At 43.7% G+C, this 27601-nt stretch overlaps 1 protein-coding gene across 1 annotated transcript in view; it reads left to right on the top strand.

Annotated features, from left to right (window-relative positions):
* The first annotated feature begins 2489 nt into the window (after positions 1-2489).
* LY86 (lymphocyte antigen 86) overlaps positions 2490-27601 on the top strand; it is a 65794-nt gene continuing 40682 nt past the window's right edge. Inside the window, exon 1 of the mRNA XM_059179183.1 lies at positions 2490-2738. Coding sequence (XP_059035166.1) covers positions 2600-2738 — 139 coding nt within the window. The 5' untranslated portion in view covers positions 2490-2599. The remainder of the gene's footprint in view (positions 2739-27601) is intronic.

Raw genomic sequence — 27601 nt, forward strand, 5'->3', positions numbered from 1 at the left:
ACTTAGAAGAGAGAGAGGAGACCAGCCAGAGTTGAATCCAAGAGTTGATGAAGACCATTTGCCATTGGAGGCAGCATGCGTCATCAGGGCGCCATGGTGAAGGGGGCTCTCTGCCATCGGCTGGCACATGAAATGTAGACAAAATTGGCCTGTGGACATGCAAAACCCACCCAAGACTGAGTCACTTTCCCAAGGGAGCTGTATTCCTGTGTCCTCAGAGTCTCAAATTTCATTCTTCAACATCAAGAGTTTTCTTCTTAACATCACTTTCAGTGTTCAGTGCTCTCAGCCAATAATGTTTAACTCTGCAAGAAAAGAAAGGCAAACCCTAGGCAAACCTCGATGACAAAAAGCAACTTGAAACAAAGAGAAAGAATATTATCAAAAAAAGTCTAGCTTCTTTAGCTACAGTTGATGAGGCGTTGGAAGTCAATATGAGAGCCTGACAGTATCTTTGGTTACCATTTACTCATATTAAACCATATTTTATTTAACTATCATAAACGGGTCCTCATTTTATTTTATAGTTAGGAAACAGGACATTGCTAATGAACTATTTCGCTGTCTTTAAAAAGCTTCTAGTTAAAGAACTCTTCAAGACATTTTGGATTGCTTGAATTCAGCAAGCCATCATTGACGATTTCAGGCAAATCCTGGTTCTCCATAAGCAGAACTCGGTAGCGACAGTGGCTGATTCGACACTCCCATTTTGGGTGTACTATGAGTTATACAAAATGTAGTCTGCCCTTTAGCAGAAGAGTATTTGGATAAGGACCAAAATGATTTTAAAACAACACAAAACTGCATAGTTTGCAACAAATTAAATCTTAGAATCGGGAGTAGCAGAGTTCTCAGACCCCTGGACCAGAAGAAGCACTGTCATCCCCTGGGAACTTGTCAGAAATGCAGACTCTCAGGTCCCACCCGAGACTTCCTGGACCTATAACCTAGAAGCTCTGGGTTTGGAGCCTGGCAATCTTAAGCCCCCTCACTGATGCTAATGCCCTGAAGTCTGGCCTTCATTGCTCCAACCTTACCATGCCTCCAGAATCTCGCAGTACTCCATTTTGAATATATCCAAATTCCAGTGCAGTTCCTGAATCACGCTTCTTTTCACCACTAGGTCCTTTGGTTCACAATCTATGGCCTGGTCCTCATATGACATGGTTTCCTGTTGGCAGCCACTCACAGCTCTCTACCAGAATATCTGCTCTCTGTTTGGCCCTCCTGGGTCCTTCCAATGGTGTGCTGGTCATGCCGGGCTCTGCAGGGGTGCAAAGGGATAACTTCAATTGCTCTGCTCATTTGCATTTCTAAAAAGCTCCTAGTTGAAGTTGTTGCTGTTGCTTGGGGACCACATTTTGGGAATCACTTGAAAGCCAGCATCACTAAATTATTTGTAGGGGAGTGCCTAAAAAGAAGAAGGAGGAGGAGGAGGAGAACCACCAACCCAGACCTTTGCCTTCCCCAAATGATTGCTCTGACATGTTTCCCAAGAAATCCTAAGTATTCATCAATTAAGTCAGTGTATTTGTTTTCACTGGTAATTAAATTCCACTTACTTCGAAAAAAGTCTGAGGTAACTGAAGTTAACCTATCAGCAGAAACAGTCAATTTACCCAGTGAGCTCAGAGAAGTGCTTTACCTCTTGCAGGGGAAATGGCATACTCTGTTGCTCCTCCAATCTGCTGGCCGTGGCCCTGACCCTGGTTCTCTCAAGCTAAGGTGGAGTGGAGTAGAGGTGGGAAACCAGGGCTGAGCAGATCAGCAAAGGTCGTGGAATAGGGGATAGACTCTAAGCTTTGGAAAGAAACTGGGATGTGACGTTAATAATCCTGCCAATGACCAACACAGTTAATGCCTTCACACACACACACATCATCTTAAAAGGGAGGCTCTCACTTCCCCATCCTTCCCCACCGTTGGCCAAGCCAAGCCGGAAATAGAACACAGCTCACCTCTCAGGGACATCCCCTCCACTTCATCTCCAGAGACCGCATCTGCTGCTCCCAGAACAAGCTCTGTTCTCACAGCCACACAATTCACTGCTAAAACCCTAATCCTGAGAGTGGGGCTAGAGCCAGATGAGAGAAAATGCCAACAGGGCAAAAGCCTCATTCCAGATCCCAGATATGACTCTGCCACCTTCAAAATGGCAAGTGCTGCCTGCTGGCCCCAGCCAGGTCCACAGCCCACATCAGGAGCTTACGGAGACATTGGAGGGCTGTTGATGAAAACCACACCGTGGCCTGTGGCTTTTGCTTTCCTGAGTCCATTACTCCATCCGGGGGTGGGGGGGTCTAGGGAGGCTGTTTGGAGGGGCCACAGCATAAGGTCATGCATCACTTGCTGACTCCTCCCTGTGAAAGCAGAGAGTCAACATCCAGCCCACCGGAGACATGGGCCATTCTCACCCTGCTGATTCAAGGGTCAAAGGTCCTGGGGGAACAGGGCCTCAGTGAACTGCCTTTTGCATCTCACAGTGGTTCCTCAGGAGCGTAAAATAGGAGAAGTGAAACCGAACATTCACCGCTGTAGCAGAGGAGAGGAAGAGCCCAGAGGCCCCTTGTTTGGGGCCCGTTATTTTCCAGTAGGTCACATGCAGGGCCTGGCCATGAAGGGTCTCACGGTGGCCGTCGTCTTCTGGACTCTGATATCTCCCAGCAGCGGCAGCAAGGCCTGGCCCACGCACACGGTCTGCCGGAATGGGAACCTGGAAGTGCTCTACCAGAGTTGTGGTAAGGTCTTTCAAAATATGCTATTTTGTGTTTACGGGGGAAATGGAGGCCCTCAGATGAGGGCTGTTGTAGTGTTGAGTTGGGATTGGGAAGGGGTGAGAGAACCAGGACCCAGAGGCTTTCTCCACTTGCAGTGGGTCTGCAAGGCCATCGAGAGCCCTTGGGAGAAGGAGGAATGCAGGGTGGGGAGTGGGAATGAGTTTGAAAGAGCCACAAAGAGGACAAGACAAAGGCATTGAGTCTAAATAGACCAATTCACTAAAATGGCAGAGCCCAAAATGACCAAGGAGTCTACCAGATCATGAAACCCCATTAGCTCAAAATTAAGAAAAGATGCTTCTATGAGTCACCTCCACCCCAAAATGTACACCCCGACTACCTTCCAGGTTATTGAGTTTGCAAACTGAGTGAAATGATCTCGTACGTCAAAAGAGAAGATTCCTGCCTTCCAGTGACCCTCCTCAGCGTCACTGCTCACTAATTCAGCACGTACTCAATGCCAAGGTTTTTTCTAGAGCCAGATATAACCAAAGAGCATACGCCATGGTTATTACCCCAATGGGGCCAACATCTTTACCAACAAACCGTGCAAGCTAATGAGTAGAATTCAGGAAACAGCAGCTGTAGGTATTTGAACCAACACTTTTGATTATATAATGGTCTACAAAGGCTGTTAGAGCAGAGTACCACAGACTGAAGTCTTAAACAGCAGATATTTATTTTATCACAACTCTGGAGGCTGGAAGTCCAAGATCAAGGTGTTGGCAGGGTTGGTGTCTCCTGAGGCCTCTCTCCTTGGTTTGTAGGTGGCTGTCTTTTCCCTGTGTCCTCACACAGTCTGTCCTCTGTGCCTGACTGGATCCTGATCTCCTCTTCTTTTTTTTTTTTTTTTTTTAATTTTTTTTTTTTTATTTTTTATAAACATATATTTTTATCCCCAGGGGTACAGGTCTGTGAATCACCAGGTTTACACACTTCACAGCACTCACCAAATCACATACCCTCCCCAATGTCCATAATCCCACCCCCTTCTCCCAAACCCCCTCCCCCCGGCAACCCTCAGTTTGTTTCGTGAGATTAAGAGTCACTTATGGTTTGTCTCCCTCCCAATCCCATCTTGTTTCATTTATTCTTCTTCTACCCACTTAAGCCTCCATGTTGTATCACCACTTCCTCATATCAGGGAGATCATATGATAGCTGTCTTTCTCTGCTTGACTTATTTCGCTAAGCATGATACGCTCTAGTTCCATCCATGTTGTTGCAAATGGCAAGATTTCATTTCTTTTGATGGCTGCATAGTATTCCATTGTGTATATATACCACATCTTCTTGATCCATTCATCTGTTGATGGACATCTAGGTTCTTTCCATAGTTTGGCTATTGTGGACATTGCTGCTATAAACATTCGGGTGCATGTGCCCCTTTGGATCACTACATTTGTATCTTTAGGGTAAATACCCAATAGTGCAATTGCTGGGTCATAGGGCAGTTCTATTTTCAACATTTTGAGGAACCTCCATGCTGTTTTCCAGAGTGGCTGCACCAGCTTGCATTCCCACCAACAGTGTAGGAGGGTTCCCCTTTCTCCGCATCCTCGCCAGCATCTGTCATTTCCTGATTTGTTGATTTTAGCCATTCTGACTGGTGTGAGGTGATATCTCATTGTGGTTTTGATTTGTATTTCCCTGATGCCGAGTGATATGGAGCACTTTTTCATGTGTCTGTTCGCCATCTGGATGTCTTCTTTGCAGAAATGTCTGTTCATGTCTTCTGCCCATTTCTTGATTGGATTATTTGTTCTTTGGGTGTTGAGTTTGCTAAGTTCTTTATAGATTCTGGACACTAGTCCTTTATCTGATATGTCGTTTGCAAATATCTTCTCCCATTCTGTCAGTTGTCTTTTGATTTTGTTAACTGTTTCCTTTGCTGTGCAAAAGCTTTTGATCTTGATGAAATCCCAGTAGTTCATTTTTTCCCTTGCTTCCCTTGCCTTTTGCGTAGTTCCTAGGAAGATGTTGCTGCGGCAGAGGTCGAAGAGGTTGCTGCCCGTGTTCTCCTCAAGGATTTTGATGGATTCCTTTCGTACATTGAGATCCTTCATCCATTTTGAGTCTATTTTTGTGTGTGGTGTAAGGAAATGGTCCAATTTCATTTTTCTGCATGTGGCTGTCCAATTTTCCCAACACCATTTATTGAAAAGGCTGTCTTTTTTCCATTGGACATTCTTTCCTGCTTTGTCGAAGATTAGTTGACCATAGATTTGAGGGTTTATTTCTGGGCTCTCTATTCTGTTCCATTGATCTATGTGTCTGTTTTTGTGCCAGTACCATGCTGTCTTGATGATGACAGCTTTGTAATAGAGCTTGAAGTCCGGAATTGTGATGCCACCAACGTTGGCTTTCTTTTTCAATATCCCTTTGGCTATTCGAGGTCTTTTCTGGTTCCATATAAATTTTAGCATTATTTGTTCCATTTCTTTGAAAAAGATGGATGGTACTTTGATAGGAATTGCATTAAATGTGTAGATTGCTTTAGGTAGCATAGACATTTTCACAATATTTATTCTTCCAATCCAGGAGCATGGAACATTTTTCCATTTGTTTGTGTCTTCCTCAATTTCTTTCATGAGAACTTTATAGTTTTCTGAGTATAGATTCTGTGTCTCTTTGGTTAGGTTTATTCCTAGGTATCTTATGGTTTTGGATGCAATTGTGAATGGGATTGACTCCTTAATATCTCTTTCTTCTGTCTTGCTGTTGGTGTAGAGAAATGCAACTGATTTCTGTGCATTGATTTTATATCCTGACACTTTACTGAATTCCTGTATAAGTTCTAGCAGTTTTGGAGTGGAGTCTTTTGGGTTTTCCACATATAGTATCATATCATCTGCGAAGAGTGATAATTTGACTTCTTCTTTGCCGATTTGGATGCCTTTAATTTCCTTTTGTTGTCTGATTGCTGAGGCTAGGACCTCTAGTACGATGTTGAATAGCAGTGGTGATAATGGACATCCCTGCCATGTTCCTGACCTTAGCGGAAAAGCTTTCAGTTTTTCTCCATTGAGAATGATATTTGCGGTGGGTTTTTCATAGATGGCTTTGATGATATTGAGGTATGTGCCCTCTATCCCTACACTTTGAAGAGTTTTGATCAGGAAGGGATGTTGTACTTTGTCAAATGCTTTTTCAGCATCTATTGAGAGTATCATATGGTTCTTGTTCTTTCTTTTATTGATGTGTTGTATCACATTGACTGATTTGCGGATGTTGAACCAACCTTGCAGCCCTGGAATAAATCCCACTTGGTCGTGGTGAATAATCTTTTTAATGTACTGTTGAATCCTATTGGCTAGTATTTTGTTGAGTATTTTCGCATCTGTGTTCATCAAGGATATCGGTCTATAGCTCTCTTTTTTGGTGGGATCCTTGTCTGGTTTTGGGATCAAGGTGATGCTGGCCTCATAAAATGAGTTTGGAAGTTTTCCTTCCATTTCTATTTTTTGGAACAGTTTCAGGAGAATAGGAATTAGTTCTTCTTTAAATGTTTGGTAGAATTCCCCCGGGAAGCCGTCTGGCCCTGGGCTTTTGTTTGTTTGGAGATTTTTAATGACTGTTTCAATCTCCTTACTGGTTATGGGTCTGTTCAGGCTTTCTATTTCTTCCTGGTTCAGTTGTGGTAGTTTATATGTTTCTAGGAATGCATCCATTTCTTCCAGATTGTCAAATTTATTGCCGTAAAGTTGCTCATAGTATGTTCTTATAATAGTTTGTATTTCTTTGGTGTTAGTTGTGATCTCTCCTCTTTCATTCATGATTTTATTTATTTGGGTCCTTTCTCTTTTCTTTTTGATAAGTCGGGCCAGGGGTTTATCAATTTTATTAATTCTTTCAAAGAACCAGCTCCTAGTTTCGTTGATTTGTTCTATTGTTTTTTTGGTTTCTATTTCATTGATTTCTGCTCTGATCTTTATGATTTCTCTTCTCCTGCTGGGCTTAGGGTTTCTTTCTTGTTCTTTCTCCAGCTCCTTTAGGTGTAGGGTTAGGTTGTGTACCTGAGACCTTTCTTGTTTCTTGAGAAAGGCTTGTACCGCTATATATTTTCCTCTCAGGACTGCCTTTGTTGTGTCCCACAGATTTTGAACCGTTGTATTTTCATTATCATTTGTTTCCATGATTTTTTTCAATTCTTCTTTAATTTCCCGGTTGACCCATTCATTCTTTAGAAGGATACTGTTTAGTCTCCATGTATTTGGGTTCTTTCCAAACTTCCTTTTGTGGTTGAGTTCTAGCTTTAGAGCATTGTGGTCTGAAAATATGCAGGGAATGATCCCAATCTTTTGATACCGGTTGAGTCCTGATTTAGGACCGAGGATGTGATCTATTCTGGAGAATGTTCCATGTGCCCTAGAGAAGAATGTGTATTCTGTTGCTTTGGGATGAAATATTCTGAATATATCTGTGATGTCCATCTGGTCCAGTGTGTCGTTTAAGGCCTTTATTTCCTTGCTGATCTTTTGCTTGGATGACCTGTCCATTTCAGTGAGGGGAGTGTTAAAGTCCCCTACTATTATTGTATTATTGTTGATGTGTTTCTTTGATTTTGTTATTAATTGGTTTATATAGTTGGCTGCTCCCACATTGGGGGCATAGATATTTAAAATTGTTAAATCTTCTTGTTGGACAGACCCTTTGAGTATGATATAGTGTCCTTCCTCATCTCTTATTATAGTCTTTGGCTTAAAATCTAATTGATCTGATATAAGGATTGCCACTCCTGCTTTCTTCTGATGTCCATTAGCATGGTAAATTCTTTTCCACCCCCTCACTTTAAATCTGGAGGTGTCTTCGGGCTTAAAATGTGTTTCTTGGAGGCAACATATAGATGGGTTTTGTTTTTTTATCCATTCTGATACCCTGTGTCTTTTGACAGGGGCATTTAGCCCATTCACATTCAGGGTAACTATTGAGAGATATGAATTTAGTGCCAATGTATTGCCTGTAAGGTGACTGTTACTGTATAGGTCTCTGTTCCTTTCTGATCTACCACTTGTAGGCTCTCTCTTTGCTTAGAGGACCCCTTTCAATATTTCCTGTAGAGCTGGTTTGGTATTTGCAAATTCTTTCAGTTGTTGTTTGTCCTGGAAGCTTTTAATCTCTCCTTCTATTTTCAATGATAGCCTAGCTGGATATAGTATTCTTGGCTGCATGTTTTTCTCGTTTAGTGCTCTGAAAATATCATGCCAGCTCTTTCTGGCCTGCCAGGTCTCTGTGGATAAGTCAGCTGCCAATCTAATATTTTTACCATTGTATGTTACAGACTTCTTTTCCCGGGCTGCTTTCAGGATTTTCTCTTTGTCATTGAGACTTGTAAATTTTACTATTAGGTGACGGGGTGTGGGCCTATTCTTATTGATTTTGAGGGGCATTCTCTGAACCTCCTGAATTTTGATGCTCGTTCCCTTTGCCATATTGGGGAAATTCTCCCCAATAATTCTCTCCAGTATATCTTCTGCTCCCCTCTCACTTTCTTCTTCTTCTGGAATCCCAATTATTCTAATGTTGTTTCGTCTTATGGTGTCACTTATCTCTCGAATTCTCCCCTCGTGGTCCAGTAGCTGTTTGTCCCTCTTTTGCTCAGCTTCTTTATTCTCTGTCATTTGGTCTTCTATATCACTAATTCTTTCTTCTGCCTCATTTATCCTAGCAGTGAGAGCCTCCATTTTTGATTGCACCTCATTAATAGCTTTTTTGATTTCACCTTGGTTAGATTTTAGTTCTTTTATTTCTCCAGAAAGGGCTTTTATATCTCTCGAGAGGGTTTCTCTCATATCTTCCATGCCTTTTTCGAGCCCGGCTAGAACCTTGAGAATTGTCATTCTGAACTCTAGATCTGACATATTACCGATGTCTGTATTGATTAGGTCCCTAGCCTTCGGTACTGCCTCTTGTTCTTTTTTTTGTGTTGAATTTTTCCGTCTTGTCATTTTGTCCAGATAACAGTAAATGAAGGGGCAAGTAAAATACTAAAAGGGTGGCAACAACCCCAGGAAAATATGCTTTAACCAAATTAGAAGAGATCCAAAATCGTGAGTGGGGAGAAAGGGGATAAAAAGAGGTTCAAAAAGGAAGAAAGAAAAAAGAAAAAAAAAAAAAAAGAAAAGAAAAGAATATTTTTAAAGAAAGAAAACACCTAAGAAAAATGTAAATATATATATATATATATATATATATTAGATAAACTAGTAAAAAATCGTTAAAAAAGAAAAAGGTAACAGTTAAAAAAAAATTTTACCCGAAGGCGAGAAAAAAAAAAAAATGAAAAAGAAAAAATTAAATTAACTGCAAGACTAAAAAAAATCACAGGAAAAAAGCCATGAGTTCCGTGCTTGGCTTTCTCCTCCTCTGGAATTCTGCTGCTCTCCTTGGTATTGAAACCGCACTCCTTGGTAGGTGAACTTGGTCTGGCTGGATTTCTTGTTGATCTTCTGGGGGAAGGGCCTGTTGTAGTGATTCTCAAGTGTCTTTGCCCCAGGCGGAATTACACCGCCCTTACCCGGGGCCGGGGTGAGTAATCCGCTCGGGTTTGCTTTCAGGAGCTTTTGTTCCCTGAGCGCTTTCCGTAGAGTTCCAGAGGACGGGAATACAAATGGCGGCCTCCTGGTCTCCGGCCCGGAGGAGCCGAGAGCCCAGGGCCCCACTCCTCAGTGCGCCCTCAGAGAACAGCGCCCAGTTACTCCCGTCTGCCTGACCTCCGGCCGCGCTCCGAGCTCACCGAGCCTGCGACCGGTTCAAGGTAACACGGAGCTGCGAGCTTACTGTCGGCTCTGTCTCTGTAGCCGGCTTTCCCGTTCCAATACCCGCAAGCTCTGCGACACTCAGACACCCCCGATCCTTCTGTGACCCTGCGGGACCTGAGGCCACGCTGACCCCGCGTGGGCTTCGCTCCGGTTTAGCCTCTGGAGCGATGTCCCTCCGCGGAACAGACTTTTAAAAGTCCTGATTTTGTGCGCGGTTGCTCCGCCGCTTGCCGGGAGCCGGCCCCTCCCCCCGGGGTCTATCTTCCCGTCGCTTTGGATTCACTTCTCCGCCGGTCCTACCTTTCAGAAAGTGGTTGTTTTTCTGTTTCCAGAATTGCTGTTCTTCTTCTCTTCGATCTGCCGATGGATTTTCAGGTGTTTGCAATCTTTAGATAAGCTATCTAGCTGATCTCCGGCTAGCTGAAGCAGTCTCAGCTTGCTACTTCTCCGCCATCTTGACTCCTCCCCCCTGATCTCCTCTTCTTATGAGAACGCCAGTCCTACTGGATTAGGGCTCACCTACAGGACATCATTTAACCTTAATCACCTCTTGAAAGACCCTATCTTCAAATAAAATCATATTCTAAAGTACTAAGGGGTAAGACTTCAACATATCAGTTTGGTGGGGACAGAGGTATGCTTCCGTCCACAAGGGGGGCCTGAGTGCAGGAAAGTGAGTTCAGCATCAGATCGCATCTTGAATGAGGATGAGAGGGACAGCCTCATGGAAAAGCGTGCCAGTGTGAAATATGACACTTCGAGGTAGACAGGAAGCAAAATGCAGTTTGGACGGAAGGAGCTGGAAAAGTGATGCTCTTTCAGTATTTAAATTGGCCTCATGGTAAGCTGGGGATCAGAGAAGATGTTAAGCCTTGGACCCAATAGCTGACCTGGCAGCTGCTACCCAGGGAGTTGCCGTGGAGAGGTTGGGATGGTCAGGCTGGTCTCCGGGGCCATTTGTCTGACTTGATTTCACTCTTTGAAAAAGAAGGAACACTGAACGTTGAAATGCACAAAAACCTTTTTTCTGATGTACAAGCGAATGAATGGCGAAATGCTGTAGGTGCTGATCTCATTACTCTCGCTCTTCCATGGGGATGGGCCGCTTTCTGCTGGCATCTACGCATTGTAGGTGCAGCATGAGAAGCAAGAGTTGAAATGAATGGACTGCTCAGGATTTGTTTTTCCAATTCAACCTCCCATAAAAGGTTGCCATGGCTGGTCCCTCCCCCAGACCAGCCTGCAGCCTGCAGCCAAGCCTGGCACAGCCTTTCAAGTCACTGCCAAGAAAGACCAGAGAAGCGGATGCATCAGGAGAACAAAGCTTATCACCGGCCTCTGGGTATAACTCCACCCTCCCTGTAGCTGCTCTAGTCACCAAATGTCAACAAGCCCTGCTCCGGGCACTCAGAGGAAAGGGATGGAGGAAATGCAGCTCTCACTGAAGAGTAGTGGGAGGATCAGACCATTCAACAACAGGGTAAATGCTCTGTGTTTAGAGGGACAAAGGCATGTATCATGCACCAGGGGTCATGGTAGTTGGAAAGGGTTAGTTTGGGGGTTTAAACACTCCAAGGGAAGGGACATCAAGCTTGACCTCAACCTCGAAGAATGACAAAAATGGTAATTATAACGCCTTATGTCCGTGGGAGGTTTACAGGTATTCAGGACTTCCTATGCGTTACTACTCTACCGATGTCTAAATCAGAGTTAGAGATGCCAGGGAACTCTTCCAAGGTCACACAGGTAATTGGGCAGAATTGTTTCCGGAGAGCACAGAGGAGGCAGGAAGTAAATATCTGCGGAATCGAAATGACTTGATCCCAGGCCCGGCTGACTCTGGAGCTTGTGTTTTAATCTCCTGCTGTCTGGAGTTTCGTCAAAAGGCAGGTGGATGGAAGTGGGGTATGGGAAGGATAACTTGGCACAGAGAATGGCATGTTGACAGCAGGGAGAGGTGACCAGGCATAGAGTTCAGGTGGCTGCAGTAGGGCTGGAACACAAGGGGTAAAGTAGGAAGGGTGGGGAGAGCCCAGGTGTGATGGTGAATTTTATGTGTCACATTGATTGGGCCACAGGAGGCCCAGAGAACTGGTTAAACACTTTCTGGGTATGACTGTGAGAGTGTTTCTAACCATTAGCGCTGAAATCACTGACCTGTGTGAAAGCAGATCACCTTCCCCAGTGAGGGTGGTCACCATCCAATCTGTTGAGGGCCTGAAGAGAACAAAAAGGTGGAGGAAGGAAGGATTCACTCTCCGTCAGCCTGATTGTAAGCTGGGACTTTGACCTCCTGCTTGGAGCGCTCCTGGCTTTCAGGCTCGCCCTGGGATCTTCAGACACACCACCAGCCTTCCTGGGCTTCCAGTTTGCAAATAGCAGACCATAGGGCTTCTCAGCCTCCATAACCACATGAGCCAGTATCTTATGATAAATCTCTCTGATTATAAATATTTTTTTCTAGTATATATTTCCACTGGTTCTGTTTCTCTGGAGAACCCTAATACAATACGAGACAAGGTTGGGCTGCGTCCCCTTGGCAATGAGGAGATTACATTTGGAAAGATTCCCTCAGGGAATGGATGGAAGTTTGAATATTAGCTTGAAAGTTATTCGAGACCACAGCCAAGGTTTGTAGCCTATAGAATCAATAATCGAGGGGGTGCCTGGGTGGCTCAGTCAGTTAAGCCTTCAGCTCAGGTCATGATCCCAGTGTCCTGGGATCAAGCCCCATGTCCAGCTCTCTGCTCAACAGGGAGCCTGCTTTTCCCTCTCCCTCTGCCCCTCCCTCCTTTTTGTGCTCATGCACACATGTGCTTACTCTCTCTCTCTCTCTGTCAAATAAGTCAATAAAATCTTTTAAAAATAATAATAATCCCGGAAAGAAGTATGACAGGTCAAACTAGTATCCTATCGAAAGCCTCAACATCAGAGGAAATCTTTGGTATACTCTGGTGTCAGCAGAGAAGAAAGAAAGCAGTGCCCTGAATTTTCTCCAAAAAGTGGGTCCTGGCTCATCTCCTGAAAGCCACTGAGCCATCAGAGACTGAATAATCGAATACCCTTCCCCAGATGGAGATGGTCCTCCCTGTAGCTGCTGGATTCACAGCAGGGCAACCCCCCCACCCCTGCTCCCTAGACTTTCACGCTGATAACACAGAACAAAGGCCATGTGTTTAGACCCTCTATCCAACCCTGGTGTTCAGATCTCTTCAGTGTGTGTCAGGGGCTTCTAGAGTCTCAACATACACACAGATGTGGGGGCATCATCTGGCAAAAATAGAGGATTTACTGTTTTCTGGGTTTAGTGCTTCATTTTTTCCTTCTTGTTTCATTTAATAATTTTAGTGGGAGGGGCAGCTCTTAGGCCAGACACTGTTCTAAATAATACAAAAATCCTTGAGGAAAAAGAAAGAAACTCACAGAAAGTTGCTGGGCTCTGAACACTGACCAGGAAGTGAGCATAATTTTCTGAGAAAGCGGATGTCCTGCTCTGTCCAACTGTTAATGCCACAGTAAAGACTGACAGAAGGGGGAACCAAAGCATCCTTTTATTAGATCATAAGACAATCCCCAGGGCTAGCAAAAGCCCAGGGACTTCACGCATTCCCATGCCACAAGTGTCCACCAGTGTATTTATTTATATTCTGTCTCTATCACACCAGCTCAGGAGATGGATTACAAAAGTCCACAGGTTTGGAGGATGAAGCAGGTTGTGGGAAAACAGGTTGGATGTCCTGGAGACATCAGGAAACATACAACAGATGAGGCAGTGTGAGGAGTAAGATCCGTGGGTCTGAGCTCAGCAAACCTCATTCCAGCCATTGGGCAATATTCTCTGTCTCCTTGATTGCAAAGTGGGCATATCAGTTTCCTATGGTGTACTAGTACTTACCACTTGGTGGCTTAAAATGACACACATGTATTCTTTTAGTGTCCCAGAGGTGAGAAATCCAAAGTCAACTTCACTTCGTGAAGGGCCACACTCCCTTGGAAACTCTAGGGGAGAATCTCTTTCTTGGACTTTTCTAGCTTCTACAACTATATTCCTTGGCTCATGGACCCTTCCTCCATCTTCAAAGCCAAAAGGCCAGCATCTTGCTTCAACATCTTGTTCTCATATTGCTTTCTTCTATGCCAAATCTCTCTCCACCTCCCTCTCTGAAGGGAACACTGAGATTAGGATAATCTCCCCATCTCAAGATCCTTAAATTAATCGCATCTACAAATTCTCTTTTGCTGTGTAAGATGACATCAGCAGATTCTGGGAATTAGGACATGGATATCTTTGGGAGCCCTCATATATCCCACTACAATAGAGATTATAATTTTACCTACCTCTCAGGGCCATGGGAGGATTAAGTAAAAGGATTGTATGAAAAGTGCTTAGTACATACTTAGTACATAATTCTTTGCTGCTAATGACTTGCAAGACATTTTCTAGTCAATAGAGGTGTATTTTATTATGACCTTCCTTGAAACCATATCAAACAAGGAAATTACATCACTTGCAAAATAAAATCCATTTTTAAGAAGTCTAGCCTTTCCTGATACTGGGATGAACTCTGAGAGGAATTTCTACCTGGAGCAATGTGACTCCCATCCACTGTTTCTCATGGAAACAAGGAGCAAGGATTCATCACTAAAACACCACTCAGGATCGCTTTTGCAAATGGCCCGAGTGGAAGCTTCCATGAATGGTACAATTGCAGGTCTGGATTGCTCAAGGGAAAGTTAGACTGCCTATAGGTCTGGATGAGACACATGTGCTCCAGGCAGACTTCCATGACTCGTATTGTTGCCATTGTTTTTTGCTGTTTGGGGTTTTTTAATAAGCGTTGGCAAGCAGAGATCTAGGTTGTAATTTTTGACAAGAACATTGAGTGTAAACTTAGTTTTGTCATTTAACGTACTTTGATATGCTTTCACGTGTTTTGACATCAGCCAGGCCAAGAAGAGGGTCATAAAAAGTAAAAAACCTATGACATATACCTAAATGATTTTATGTCTCCCCTTTGATATCTCTGACAGTCAACCTGGCCATTTCAGTGGTTCCTAGGAGTAATCTAGGACAGGCACTGGCAAATGAAGCCCACAGGCCAAATTCCACATGTTGCCTGCTTTTAGATGGCCTGTGAGCTAAGAATGGTTTTTACACATTTAGGTGGTTACAAGATTCAAAAGAAGAATATATGTGACATATGAAATTACATGAAATGTCAATTTCTGTGTCCATAAAATTTTATTGGAACATGAACACACTCATCTGTTTCTCCTATAAGTAGGGTGATAGTGACTATATGACCACAGATCCTGAAATATTAACTATTTGGCTTTTTGTAGAAAAACTTTCCTGCTCCCTGGTCAAGGGTAGGAAAGAATCTCTCAAGCTGTTCCCCACCTCAGAGGCTCTAGTTCTGTGTCTTCTGGATGATTTTAGCCATACAGAAGCTGTGTGGCCACGTAATCTTGACACCAAAACCACCATGAGTGAAGGAATTCATAAGATACCTTTGAGAACATCATCAGTTCCATAATAATCTCCAGCTGCTACATGGCATTTTATAATTCATAATGTCCCTTCATTTAATAAGGTCTCATTCAATCCTTACAAATAGTCCTATGAGGTGCATAGGATATTTATCTCCATGTTCCAGATATGAAAACTGAAGCACGTACACCTTAACTATCTTATCATGTAACATAGACTGAGCCATGAGACAGCCGTAAGTGTCTGACTCCATGCCCAGGGACTCAGAGCTACATTATGGAATTCCAGTAGGGAGCAACCCATGCCGTCTGATCCCAGAAGCTCAGGGTAGGGATAGGGAGAAGAGATCGCTCAAAAACTAAGTCTTTGGGTGAGGAAGTGAAAGCCCTACCCTAGCAGAAGCAGGAAGAGGAGGAAGGGTGGAGGGAGGAAAGAAGAAGAGGAGGAAGAGAGCGATTTGCTTTCTGATTCGATTCCTCCAGCCTCCCCTCTCTGCACGCACTCAGAGCTGGATCTGTTTGGCTCTTCCCAAGTATCCTCAGGGACCTGTAACAGCCGTAGAAGAGAAGGAGCACCCACATTGGCATTCATCAACCCATGTACCAAGTTCACATTCATTGCAAGATGTTCGGAAATGACATCTACCAAAGCTTTTTAAAAAGCAAATGAAAGTTCATTCTCTTACCAGCAAGATCAGCGTATTTTTCAGATGGAGCCCCCCGCCCCGCCGTGAGGTTGGCTTACTTATTTTATAGGAAACCTTATTTCCCTCACATCCGACAGCAATTTTCAGGGTGGAGAAGCTGGTGAGTCGGGAGGGGAGGGGAGTGGTGAGGGAGCTCTATCTCCAGCAGTAAGTTGAGGGCAGTGGGTGGTTCCTAAGGGTCAGCCACCTGGGAGGTTCCAGGGTCAGGGGACCATGGCCTCTGGTCACCATGCTTCACACTTAACACCTGCTGTTCTCTCCCTGAAGGCAGGCAGCCTGGTCCCTATCTGCCCAAATAGGTTTTGCATGTGTGCTGAAGTTTGCAGCAGGGCAGGCACTCTATCTGACCTCCAAAAAAAAATCTTTAATTACAAAGTCAGAATCAGGTCACGTGCATCTGAGTAATCCGTCAAGATAGTCAAACAGGACAATTAATCAGACCTTAAAAATGCAAAGCAATGCTGGCAACAACTCCTCCAAAATAAGGGTAAACCACAAATGACCTGGCTGAAGAGCAAAGCATGTTGAAAAAATGTTGGTAAGAAAGTTATTTTAAAACTGCCCTGGAAGGAAAGGCGGCGGGGAGGGAGGGGGGCCTCCTTTCCTCAAAGTCTAGTAATTGTGAAGTAAATGGAGCATAAAACAACACAAAAGAAGCAACACTATCAAAAAATATATCATAATAATGGAAAATATCACCCCCCACATAGTCATTTAACAGTACTTTAAAATATTACACACAGAAAGCAATTTCTCTCTTCCTTTATTTTCCTGGATTAATAGGGATATAAATACTGTACAATTAGAGAAGAGCAGACAAGTGGGCGGGGAGACAATGATGCCATTTCAAAGGGATAAATGGGCACGCAAGATGAAACAGTTGGTGTAGCCACTTTGGAAAACAGTGTGGAGATTCCTCAAGAAATTAAAAATCGAGCTTCCCTATGACCCTGCCATTGCACCTTTGGGTATTTACCCCAAAGATACAGATGTCGTGAAAAGAAGGGCCATCTGTACCCCAATGTTTATAGCAGCAATGGCCACGGTCGCCAAACTGTGGAAAGAACCAAGATGCCCTTCAACGGACGACTGGATAAGGAAGATGTGGTCCATATATACTATGGAGTATTATGCCGCCATCAGAAAGGATGAATACCCAACTTTTGTAACAACATGGACGGGACTGGAAGAGATTATGCTGAGTGAAATAAGTCAAGCAGAGAGAGTCAATGGTCACATGGTTTCACTTATTTGTGGAGCATAACAAATAGCATGGAGGACATGGGGAGCTGGAGAGGAGAAGGGAATTGAGGGAAATTGGAAGGGGAGGTGAACCATGAGAGACTATGGACTCTGAAAAACAGCTTGAGGGTTCTGAAGGGGTGGAGGGTGGGAGGTTGGGGGAGCCCGGTGGTGGGTATTAGAGAGGGCATGGATGGCATGGAGCACTGGGTGTGGTGCAGAAACAATGAATCCTGTTAGGCTGAAAAGAAATTAAAAAAAAAAAAAGATGAAACAGTAAGCTGCCAGGAGCATTGCGAGGTCTTTTTGCTCAAACATAAAGTCAGAAAGTTGATATTAGTCATGATAGTAGCTATATGCCATAAAATTACTATCATTTTTAATGTATATTTATTAAATATATATAAATATGAGTGTCAACATTGAGGTGCAGACTTTTAAAGATGGGGAAAATATTTTTAAATAGATATTTATATGAATATATATATATACATATATATATATATATATATATATATATATATATATGAGTGTCAACATTGAGATGCAGACTTAAAGATGGCACAAGGAAAAAGTTGAAAGTGAAAAGTGAAGAGGAGCTGGAGGAGGACTAATCTTGTAGGTGAGCTCTGGTCACCAAGCCACTGAGTTCCTTCTGGCTTCTGTAAGGTCCTTTCAGCCAGACCTCCAAGGCACTGTGAATTCTCCCAAGTATTTTTTTAATGAACATGCAATGTATTATTTGTTTCCGGGGTACAGGTCTGTGATTCATCAGTCTGACACAATTCACAGCACATACCATAGCCCATATTCCCAAGCACTTTTTTAAAGAGATACTAAGAGATGCTAAGTCCCTTAGGGGCTAGGGACCTAAGGGGGGTGGGGGCAGCCAAGAGGGAGTCCAAGAGGCTCTTTGGTGCAGACAGGAAACGTCTTCCTAGGTGCTGTTCACTGTTCTTTCCATCCTCAAGCAAATTCATGAGAAGCAGATTTGCTCACGTTTTTGGAGTAGAATCTTTGAAGAGGTAGAGATGAGAGAGGACGGTTGTCCAGCTCTGCCACTCTTTTTGGGCAAACGACAACACAGACAATCTATTCCCGAAGCTGCCACAGTGTGAGGTCCAGGGCAAGGCTTCAGACACTGGACTACAGGAGGGGGAGCACGGGGGACCAAAGCAGCTTTTCTCCAGGCCAAGGAAAGTGCAGGTGAAAGAGCCCCTTTCCGGCCCCAAACTGTGCAGTTGGTGAACCTGACAGAGGCCATCAGGGGCCAGGCCCTTGGTGAAGAGGGAGCCCCCAGCTGGCAGAGGCCCCTGCAACGTAAGAGCAAGCTGGAAGGCACAACATAGGAGCAGTGCTGCTCACACATACTGGGCTGGCGGGGGCGGGGGGGGGGAGATGCTCCCCTCCAAACCCCAAACAACAGGACTGGCATTTTAATGCAAAGAAAAGGGTGACGCACGCAGGAACCGTGTGCCGTGTGAGTCGATGTTCAGTCCTTTCTGGGATGCCTTGTAAAAGTGATATCCCAGTGTCCTGATGCAGCAGCTCTATCCTGGGGCCCTAGAGAGCCCAGTGAGCTTTGGAAGAGGGGCTCTAGGGTCTACCAGAAACAACTTTGACCACCGGTCTGGGTGCAGCCGATGGATTACTCATGCGCAGTGGGCAATGTGCGAGTCACATCCGCCAGCCTCCTCACGGGATTCAAGAAGGCATCATTGTGCGTCCCTTCTTGAAATTCTGTACCACTTCCCTCCACTCCTCTCTGCCTTCAGGACAGAAGGGAGTGGTGACCAACCCAGTGGCGGGCAGAAGAAAAGATCCTCAGCCCAGAAAATGCTGCTTCCAAGCACAATTTACAATTGAAGAAGCGCTGCCAAGGGGCTCCCTTATTCGAAGCCTGACATATCCCCTTATGGCCAGGTGGGAACTGTGCCAGCCCCAGTGAGAAAATCCAGAACAGAGTGATCAGCGTTCCCTCTGCCTGTTAGCCGTTAGAATCTTGTCCCATAGCTGAGATCTTTCCTATTCAAGGGTCCTCCATATATTTTAGTGCTGTGTTTAATTTTCCTGTAGCATATTATAAAATCCCCTTAAACAATTAAATACGACTTGCACGATTAAGTCAAAATTTTGTAAATCAAATAAATTAATTTTATTACAGGCATACATACATTGGTCACACCTTTATTAATAGAATTGTCTTGAGCATTTAACCTAAAACACCAGATTTCCTTAAATGCTTTAAAATCTTTAAAAGCAGTCAAAGCAGATAAAAATTATCACAATGATTATTCCACTTACTACCCTTTTTGTTAAACTACAGTATCTTTCAAAATATCTGTGATAGGGGTTTACATTTATGTCTTTAACAAGGTTACAGTGGCATTTACTCTTCCCTATAGTCTTACATCTTCCTGGGGTTATAGTCATGCTTAGTTCAGTATTTTCCTAGGTGTCTAGGATGCCCCAGACCAAAGATATCACCTCAGACTAGCTGAGGATCCAGGTTCCAAGTTACCGATTCTTTGATTGTGGGATCGATGGCTGGTCAGTAAGCTGGCTTAAACTACTTCAACCTGAAGACCTGACGCCCCTTCCTTGCACATGTTGCTCACTGTCTTAGCATTATTATACATTAACCTGGTCTCTCAGCATTTCAGGAAACTTACACCGCCCGTGGTAATGTCAAAGGTATATTTAGAGGGGTTTTTTTAGAGGAAATGATGGACTTTGTTTGCACAGTTGACACTCATCTGCACAACATTTAGCTGACTCATCAGCTTTGAAGACAGCACTGAATTGTTCTTCTACTTGTATCTTCTGTGTGACTGCTAGTGCTGATTGGATTGTCGTCTAGCTTTCTAACCAAATTGTGTATGAGACCTCTCTAGCTCATCAGTCCTTCTGTTTCTTTCTTATCTTTTTTTCCCCCTTGCTCAGTCACAACTCTTGGTCCTTACTCTTACTTACTTCCAAAAGTAGAGAAAAGTGCATTGTTCTCCCTGGTCTATCCATAGGGGTGGAAACACTCTGAATCTTCTAAGGTCTAAGAATGAGGCTACGTGCTCGTCTAGTGCTTGGGATGTGACCCGACTTCCTTCCTGCCATTGTTACGGCTGCAGCTCCCAGACATGCTTGCTAAGTAATTCTCAAAGACAGAGTCATGAGAGATGAGGTCTTCAAGAGCTCAAAACAACAGGCCCTGTCTTTCTGCCTCCTCCCAGCAACTGTCTGATATTGCCAATTGTGTTTCCCCAACCAACAGAGAGCAAGTTCCCAGGGGTGTCCTCCTGCCCTACACCTTCTCTGTCAGGGATGGGCATGACAGGCCACACTAGCATTTCCTGGCTGTCTGTTTACAGGTCTGAGGCAATGGTTGCTAATCAGAATTCACAGTGGCTGGGCAGCTACAAATGGAGGAGAGGGACGCCCGGGGTGAGGTTCCTGGAGCAAGTCTACTGCTCTGTGAGGCCAAGGATCAGTTTCTGACAGTCTGCCTTATGTTATCTATTGTGGTCATGGGTGCCACATGACCATCTATTTCTCCACATGCCTGGCATTTGCAGGCACATGGAGAGGGATCAGTATTCTGCCACTCCTTGTCCATAGGCTCGGGGCAAACTGGGGACCTCTTATAAAATTGGGAAGTGTCCTAGACAGACAGAACTTCAGGGCTTTCATCCAATTGCCTCCTTGTTGGGAACAACTTGAGACAGAGAGGAAATCAATGTGTCCTAACCATAGCCACAAATCTTCATGGAAGCTGAACCCAGTGGGATCTCCCACGCCAGCGCTGCTTCTTCTCACAGCATAAAAGCCATGATGGATAAATTAACACAATTTCAGATCAAAGACATTGTGTACAGCAAAATCAGCCCTCTCTTTCATACCTATATCCCCAAAGTGTAAAAGTTCCTCTTCCTGGGCATCCCTTCTCTTAAGACAATTTTTCCACATCGTTTCTTGCCCAGGATCCTATCAAACAAAAGCCATTGCATATACAGAAGACCTATGGAGACTCACTTATAATACTGAGAGGAACAGTGGCTCCATAAATATAGTCTGATTGCAGATCTTACATAGAAATGACTTGGTTTTATAAAGCAGTGAAAGCAAGAGCATGTTTAGAATAGAGTTGCCTTGTTCTGTAGTGTGAACCTCATAAGTAATCTGACAGTAGCTAGTAAACAAATCACCAGGGCAGGAGACACTTAATTAGCATATGATAGGTGACTTGGACCCCTAAAGCCCTAAAGGTTAATGCCAGCTTCCTACTTCCTCTGGTCTTTTCTCCATATGTAGAAAAGCTTGCTAAATATAGCCAACTTCAGCCATCCAACAAATGCCTAAATGCCCAAAACCTTCAGCCCTCACTCCATTGGAGTCAGCTGTCTTGGGTCTGAATCCTGGGCTATTCCAAAAGGGAAGTACTAGGAGCTTCGATTCCCCGCAGAGACTCTAATTTCAAACCTGACCTACACTGAGCTGTTTGGGATTCAAGTAGAGTGGAGTGTGGGCAGGAAGATAGTTTTTCCAGGGTAGACAATAGCTTTTCTGCCTCACACTTGGCTTTGGTTTTAACTAAATTAAAGAGCAGTACTTAAGTGAGTGTGTTTGTTTAAAAAAAAAAAGAAAAACTGAAGAAAAATTACCAGTGGCTCTTGGTTTATTTGAATCAGTGGTTGAACAAAGCACAGGCTTGCTAGCAGGTATCAAGTGTCCTGATTTTTGGATGCATAGCTCATCTTGTAATAAAATGAGAGAAAGAGAAAGCCCAGAGGTAGAGGAAAACCAGCACTGAAGTCTTGTCCACTCTCAGAAAATTTGCCTGTCTCCAAGCACCAGAACTCAGGCTTCAGTGACGGTGTGGGAGTCTGGCAGCATCGTCTTGTGCTATGCAAGTTGGGAAATTGACTCCTTCAGGAAGTTCGGTCCTTCAAAACATTATAGCCACAATTTTAAAAAGTGAATAAGAAGAAAAAAATAATAAGTCAGCAAAAGTAAAAGACAAGGAAACTTATCTAACTTTCCTGGCCTCTGGAGAAATAAGTTTTCCCCAAGAATTAGCTGCAGACCAGAAAGCCCATAGGTTTGGGGTCCAAATGTGTATTATCTTCATGATCCAGGAAACCCCAAGCCTAGAAATTAAATCACAGATTTTTTTTGAACCAACATAATCTGGAGTTTGCCTACAAAAGATTCCCAGTAAAGACACTTTCCAAGCGATACTTCAGAAAGAAATAAAATGATCTCTCCGAAGCTGGTTTGGACATGCAAGATGGAATGGCAAGCAAAGAATTAGAAAACTCAAATAAGCAATGAATGTAAGGATGATAATAATGTCTAATTTGAAAAGGGAATGTATTTGCTTTCCACTGTTGCATAACCAATTACTGTAAAACCTAGCAGCTTCAAACCATAGATATTACCATCTCACAGGTGTTCCCTGCAGGAGTAGTTGGGTGTCCCTGACATGGGGTCTCTTGAGAGCCTGGTCAAGGGGTTGGTCTAGGTGCAGCCGTCTTGAAGCTTGACTGGGATAAGATCTGCTCCCAAACTCCTATGACTACGTGGCTAGAGTCAGGCCCCAGAAGGTCACTCCGAGCTCACTCACATGGCTGTTAGCAGGATTCAGGTCCTCCATGGCTGTTGGTTGGAAGCCATTGGTTCTTTGCCATGATAGCCTCTCTACAGGGCCACTCACAACATGGCGCCCTGCTCCCACAGAGCAAAGGCTCTAAGCAAGAGAGCATAAGAGGGCAAGAAAGGCCTTTGTTTGTTTGTTTGTAGCCTAATTTCAGAAGCAACGTCCTACCACCTTTGCCATGCTCTACTGCTTAGAAGCAAGTCACTAGGTCTCAGGGGGAAGTTTTGCATAAGGGTGTGAATTAGGAGCAGGGACCACTGGGAGCCATACTGGAGGCTGCCTACCAGAAAGCAATAATTCAGCACAAACTACAGGATAATAATAGCACCTGAAGGAAGGAGCTGGTGAGGGGACATAAAGCATTCTGATGACCTTGTCCTTGTAATTTTCGGGGAGAGGGTTAAATTCATGTTTACTTCAGCAAAACAAAAAACTTCTATTGTCATATGGTTATACAACAGTGTGACTATACTTAATTTAACATTACCAAACTGTATGCTTAAAAATCATTAACATGATAAATGTAATGCTGTGTGTTTTTTACCACAATAATAAATAAATAAATACATACCAGGAGAAAAGCACAAAAAAAGTAATGTTTCATTTTATGCTTTATTAAGTAAAATTTTCAGGTTAGAAATTCAAGGGTAACTACTTAAAAACTAGCAATGTTGTATATTACTTTCAAATTAGTAAAAAGGAAAAAAAAAAACACTTGAATCAAAATGTTAGAAAGAAGGGGACAAAGGAGCATATAAACATCAGGGCATTAAGGAAAGAAAACCTAATAATAAATAAGAAATAATTACAAATGTATTAGAGATTCTCATATGTAAAAATTGACTAAGGTAAACCGATTTTTTTAAAGAATACTAGATTGAACTTTTAAAATCAGCTCTCCGGGGGCACCTGAGTGGCTCAGTCAGTTAAGAGTCTGGCTCTTGATCTCAGCTCAGGTCTTGATCTCAGGGTTGTGAGTTCAGTCTCCATGTTGGGCTCCATGGTGGGTGTGGGGAGCCTACATAAAAATATATAAAAAATATAGACCTGGGGCACCTGGGTGGCTCAGTGGGCTAAAGACTGCCTTCAGCTCAGGTCACGATCCTGGTTTCCTGGGATCGAGCCCTGCATCGGGCTCTCTGCTCAGCAGGGAGCCTGCTTCCTCCTCTCTCTCTGCCTGCCTCTCTGCCTACTTGTGTTCTCTGTCAAATAAATAAATTAAATCTTTAAAACTATATATATAGACCTAGAACATACCTAAAATACAGACCCACAGTGAACGTCAGATTTAATGGCAAAACACTGGAACTATTTCCTTTATTTTTTTTTTTTTGGATTTTTAATTTTTTAATTTTTTATAAACATATATTTTTATCCCCAGGGGTACAGGTCTGTGAATCACCAGGTTTACACACTTCACAGCACTCACCAAATCACATACCCTCCCCAATGTCCATAATCCCACCCCCTTCTCCCAAACCCCCTCCCCCCAGCAATCCTCAGTTTGTTTTGTGAGATTAAGAGTCACTTATGGTTTGTCTCCCTCCCAATCCCATCTTGTTTCATTGATTCTTCTTCTACCCACTTAAGCCCCCATGTTGCATCACCACTTCCTCATATCAGGGAGATCATATGATAGTTGTCTTTCTCTGCTTGACTTATTTCGCTAAACATGATACGCTCTAGTTCCATCCATGTTGTTGCAAATGGCAAGATTTCATTTCTTTTATTGGGATTTCATCAAGATCAAAAGCTTTTGCACAGCAAAGGAAACAGTTAACAAAATCAAAAGACAACTGACAGAATGGGAGAAGATATTTGCAAACGACATATCAGATAAAGGACTAGTGTCCAGAATCTATAAAGAACTTAGCAAACTCAACACCCAAAGAACAAATAATCCAATCAAGAAATGGGCAGAGGACATGAACAGACATTTCTGCAAAGAAGACATCCAGATGGCCAACAGACACATGAAAAAGTGCTCCATATCACTCGGCATCAGGGAAATACAAATCAAAACCACAATGAGATATCACCTCACACCAGTCAGAATGGCTAAAATCAACAAGTCAGGAAATGACAGATGCTGGCGAGGATGCGGAGAAAGGGGAACCCTCCTACACTGTTGGTGGGAATGCAAGCTGGTGCAGCCACTCTGGAAAACAGCATGGAGGTTCCTCAAAATGTTGAAAATAGAACTGCCCTATGACCCAGCAATTGCACTATTGGATATTTACCCTAAAGATACAAATGTAGTGATCCAAAGGGGCACATGCACCCGAATGTTTATAGCAGCAATGTCCACAATAGCCAAACTATGGAAAGAACCTAGATGTCCATCAACAGATGAATGGATCAAGAAGATGTGGTATATATACACAATGGAATACTATGCAGCCATCAAAGGAACTATTTCCTTTAAAAGCAAGGAGGAGATAAGCCTGCCCACCAGCCTCACTCCTATCCAGTCCTGCACTGAAGGCCCCAGCCAGCCTTCTAATCAGTAAGACAAGAAAAATAAAATATTTAAGGACTTAAAAGGAGGGAACAAAAATGTTATTATACACATGCAATAAGACTGGCCATGCAGAAAAAAACCTAATTTAAAATTATTGGAATTGATAAGAGAGTTGCCTGAACAATTTCTTTGGGGACCAATGTCTGACAGAATTCCTGGCGATAGCTAGCGCGGGTAGCTTTGGTGAATTCATTTTCATAGCTGCCGCGTAGATAATTAGTCGTATTGACTACAATTGTATCCATTCTCCTTTTGATTAATATTTCGGTTGCTTCCAATTTTTTATGATTACACACTGTTGGCAGCACTTATTATTTATATCTCTTTGTATCAGAAAAGGTTTCCCAGCCCAGGACTTTTCTTTCCACTTCTCCCAGGTTTAAGCCCGAACAAATTCCAAAAATTTGGAATTGCTCTAGGTTCACCAGCCTTGTCTAGTGATGTTTCCACACAACAACAGTTTTTTAAATGTTATGTTCTGAAAACACATGAACAGATGGCAAGAAAAGGCTGAACAATATCCACATGGTTACAGCCATGACGTGAAAGAGACAGGTGAAGAGCTGAGTCAGGGGTCTACGTAAAACTTCGCTGCGGTTAACATGTGCTTCATTTAACCTGAGTGTGGGCGGGGGGAGGGGGAAGCAGGAAGGCCGTGGGCATTCGGCATGTGCGCTATTCTCATTTATCAATTTGAAATCAGGTTTCCCGTCTTATTTTTCCTGTCAGTTTGCTATCTTCCAGTATAATTTTTTTTTTTTTGTTATTTTTAGCAGCAGTATTTTTAATCTTCTAATCAGGAGGGAAGTAGTAGGCTTGTGTTGATTTGGGAAGCAGAGAAATGAGCCCTTTCTTTGCTTAGGGGTTTATTTTGCTGGTAGATGGGCTGCCAAGCCAAAGGCAGCGGGTCCCTTTCTCCTCTGGCATTGACCTCTAGCTTGTAGTCCTATGTTATTCATGCTATGGGGTCTTATTTCCAGGGTGGTCTATCACACAAGTGGCAGAGTGCTAACGAGAAGTTTCCCATAGAAACATCTCCCTCCTCCCCAACAGGGAGAGATCTATTGCAGATCTGGGACATCCAGAAAACCTATTCTGTCTCCGTCTCACAATGTGGGGGAAACAGGAAGACATGGTGAACTGGTTTGGAGAATGTGGAATTCTGCTTCCCTGATTTCAGTACAAGACCCTATGGCAGAAACTCTGGTACCCACCTCACCATTTCAGGAAATCTCCATGGTACCTTTAGGAAGTATTAATGCATGCCCTGGAGATTCTGTACCTCTTATTCTCTAATAAAAAAGGAGTCGGTGATTGTCCTTGAACACTTCCTCTTCCTTCAAAGGCCTCTCTATGAGGGTGCCCTGCTCTTCATTCTATATCAGGGTGGTCACATCTAGAGACAGGGCCCCTGAATGGCCCCTTGGTCAACTTGCTAACAGTGATGAGGAGGATCTTAACACATGTTATAGACTGAATGTTTGTATCCCCTCAAAATTCATGTGTTGAAGCCCTAAACCACAATGGTGTTAGGAGGTGATTAGCATTGGATGAGGTCATGCGAGGGGCCCCATGCTAGAACTAGGGTCTTTTTTTTTTTAAGATTTTATTTATTTATTTGACAGACAGAGATCACAAGTAGGCAGAGAGCCAGGCAGAGAGAAAGGAAGGGAAGCAGGCTCCCTGCTGAGCAGAGAGCCCGATGCGGGGCTTGATCCTAGGACCCCAGGATCATGACCTGAGACGAAGGCAGAGACTAGGGTCTTTAGAAGAGGAAGAGACCAGAGCAAGCTCACTCTCTCTCTGCTACACAAACACACTTTGAGAAGGAGGCCATCTCTACCCCAGGAAGAGGGCCCTCACCACAAACCACATCAGCCCACACCTTGAACATCCAACCTACAGAACTGTGAGAAATCAATGTCTTTTGTTGAAGCCCCCGATCTGTGGTATTTTGTCATACCCACCCGACAGACTGAGACAACACGTCAGCTCTGTCAATAGGCTTGCTTCCTAGGAAAAGTGTAAATTTATTTTTTTTCCTCTTGTGAGTCTGATGGGGGATTGGAGGCAGCATAGACAATTCATTACCATGCGTGGGGAGAGCAGTACCCGAGGGGGATGAAAAATACATCAAGTTGATCTCATACCAGAAAGCATTAGGGAAACAAATCTCAAGAATTAACACTTGCTCTGCAGGCCTCCGTATGATGGAGTGTGGCCAAGATCACCTCCCAAGCCCTGCGGGCAGCATTGGGAAGGAAGTCTGGTGGCTAAGGAAGGAGCTCCCTGCCACAGTCATCCAAGCCTACCCACCCAGTATGAGCATCAGCAATAATCAGCCATGGCTGCCTGTGCACATCACGGCTCCTAGTGTTTGAATCATTCCTGGGAACATTCTTCTCATGTCACAGAGGGAGTCTCGTCCCAATCCCCAAGGCTGAGCAGGTGCAG

This window comes from Mustela lutreola, chromosome 6 (assembly GCF_030435805.1).
Source record: "Mustela lutreola isolate mMusLut2 chromosome 6, mMusLut2.pri, whole genome shotgun sequence".
Classification (NCBI taxonomy): domain Eukaryota; kingdom Metazoa; phylum Chordata; class Mammalia; order Carnivora; family Mustelidae; genus Mustela; species Mustela lutreola.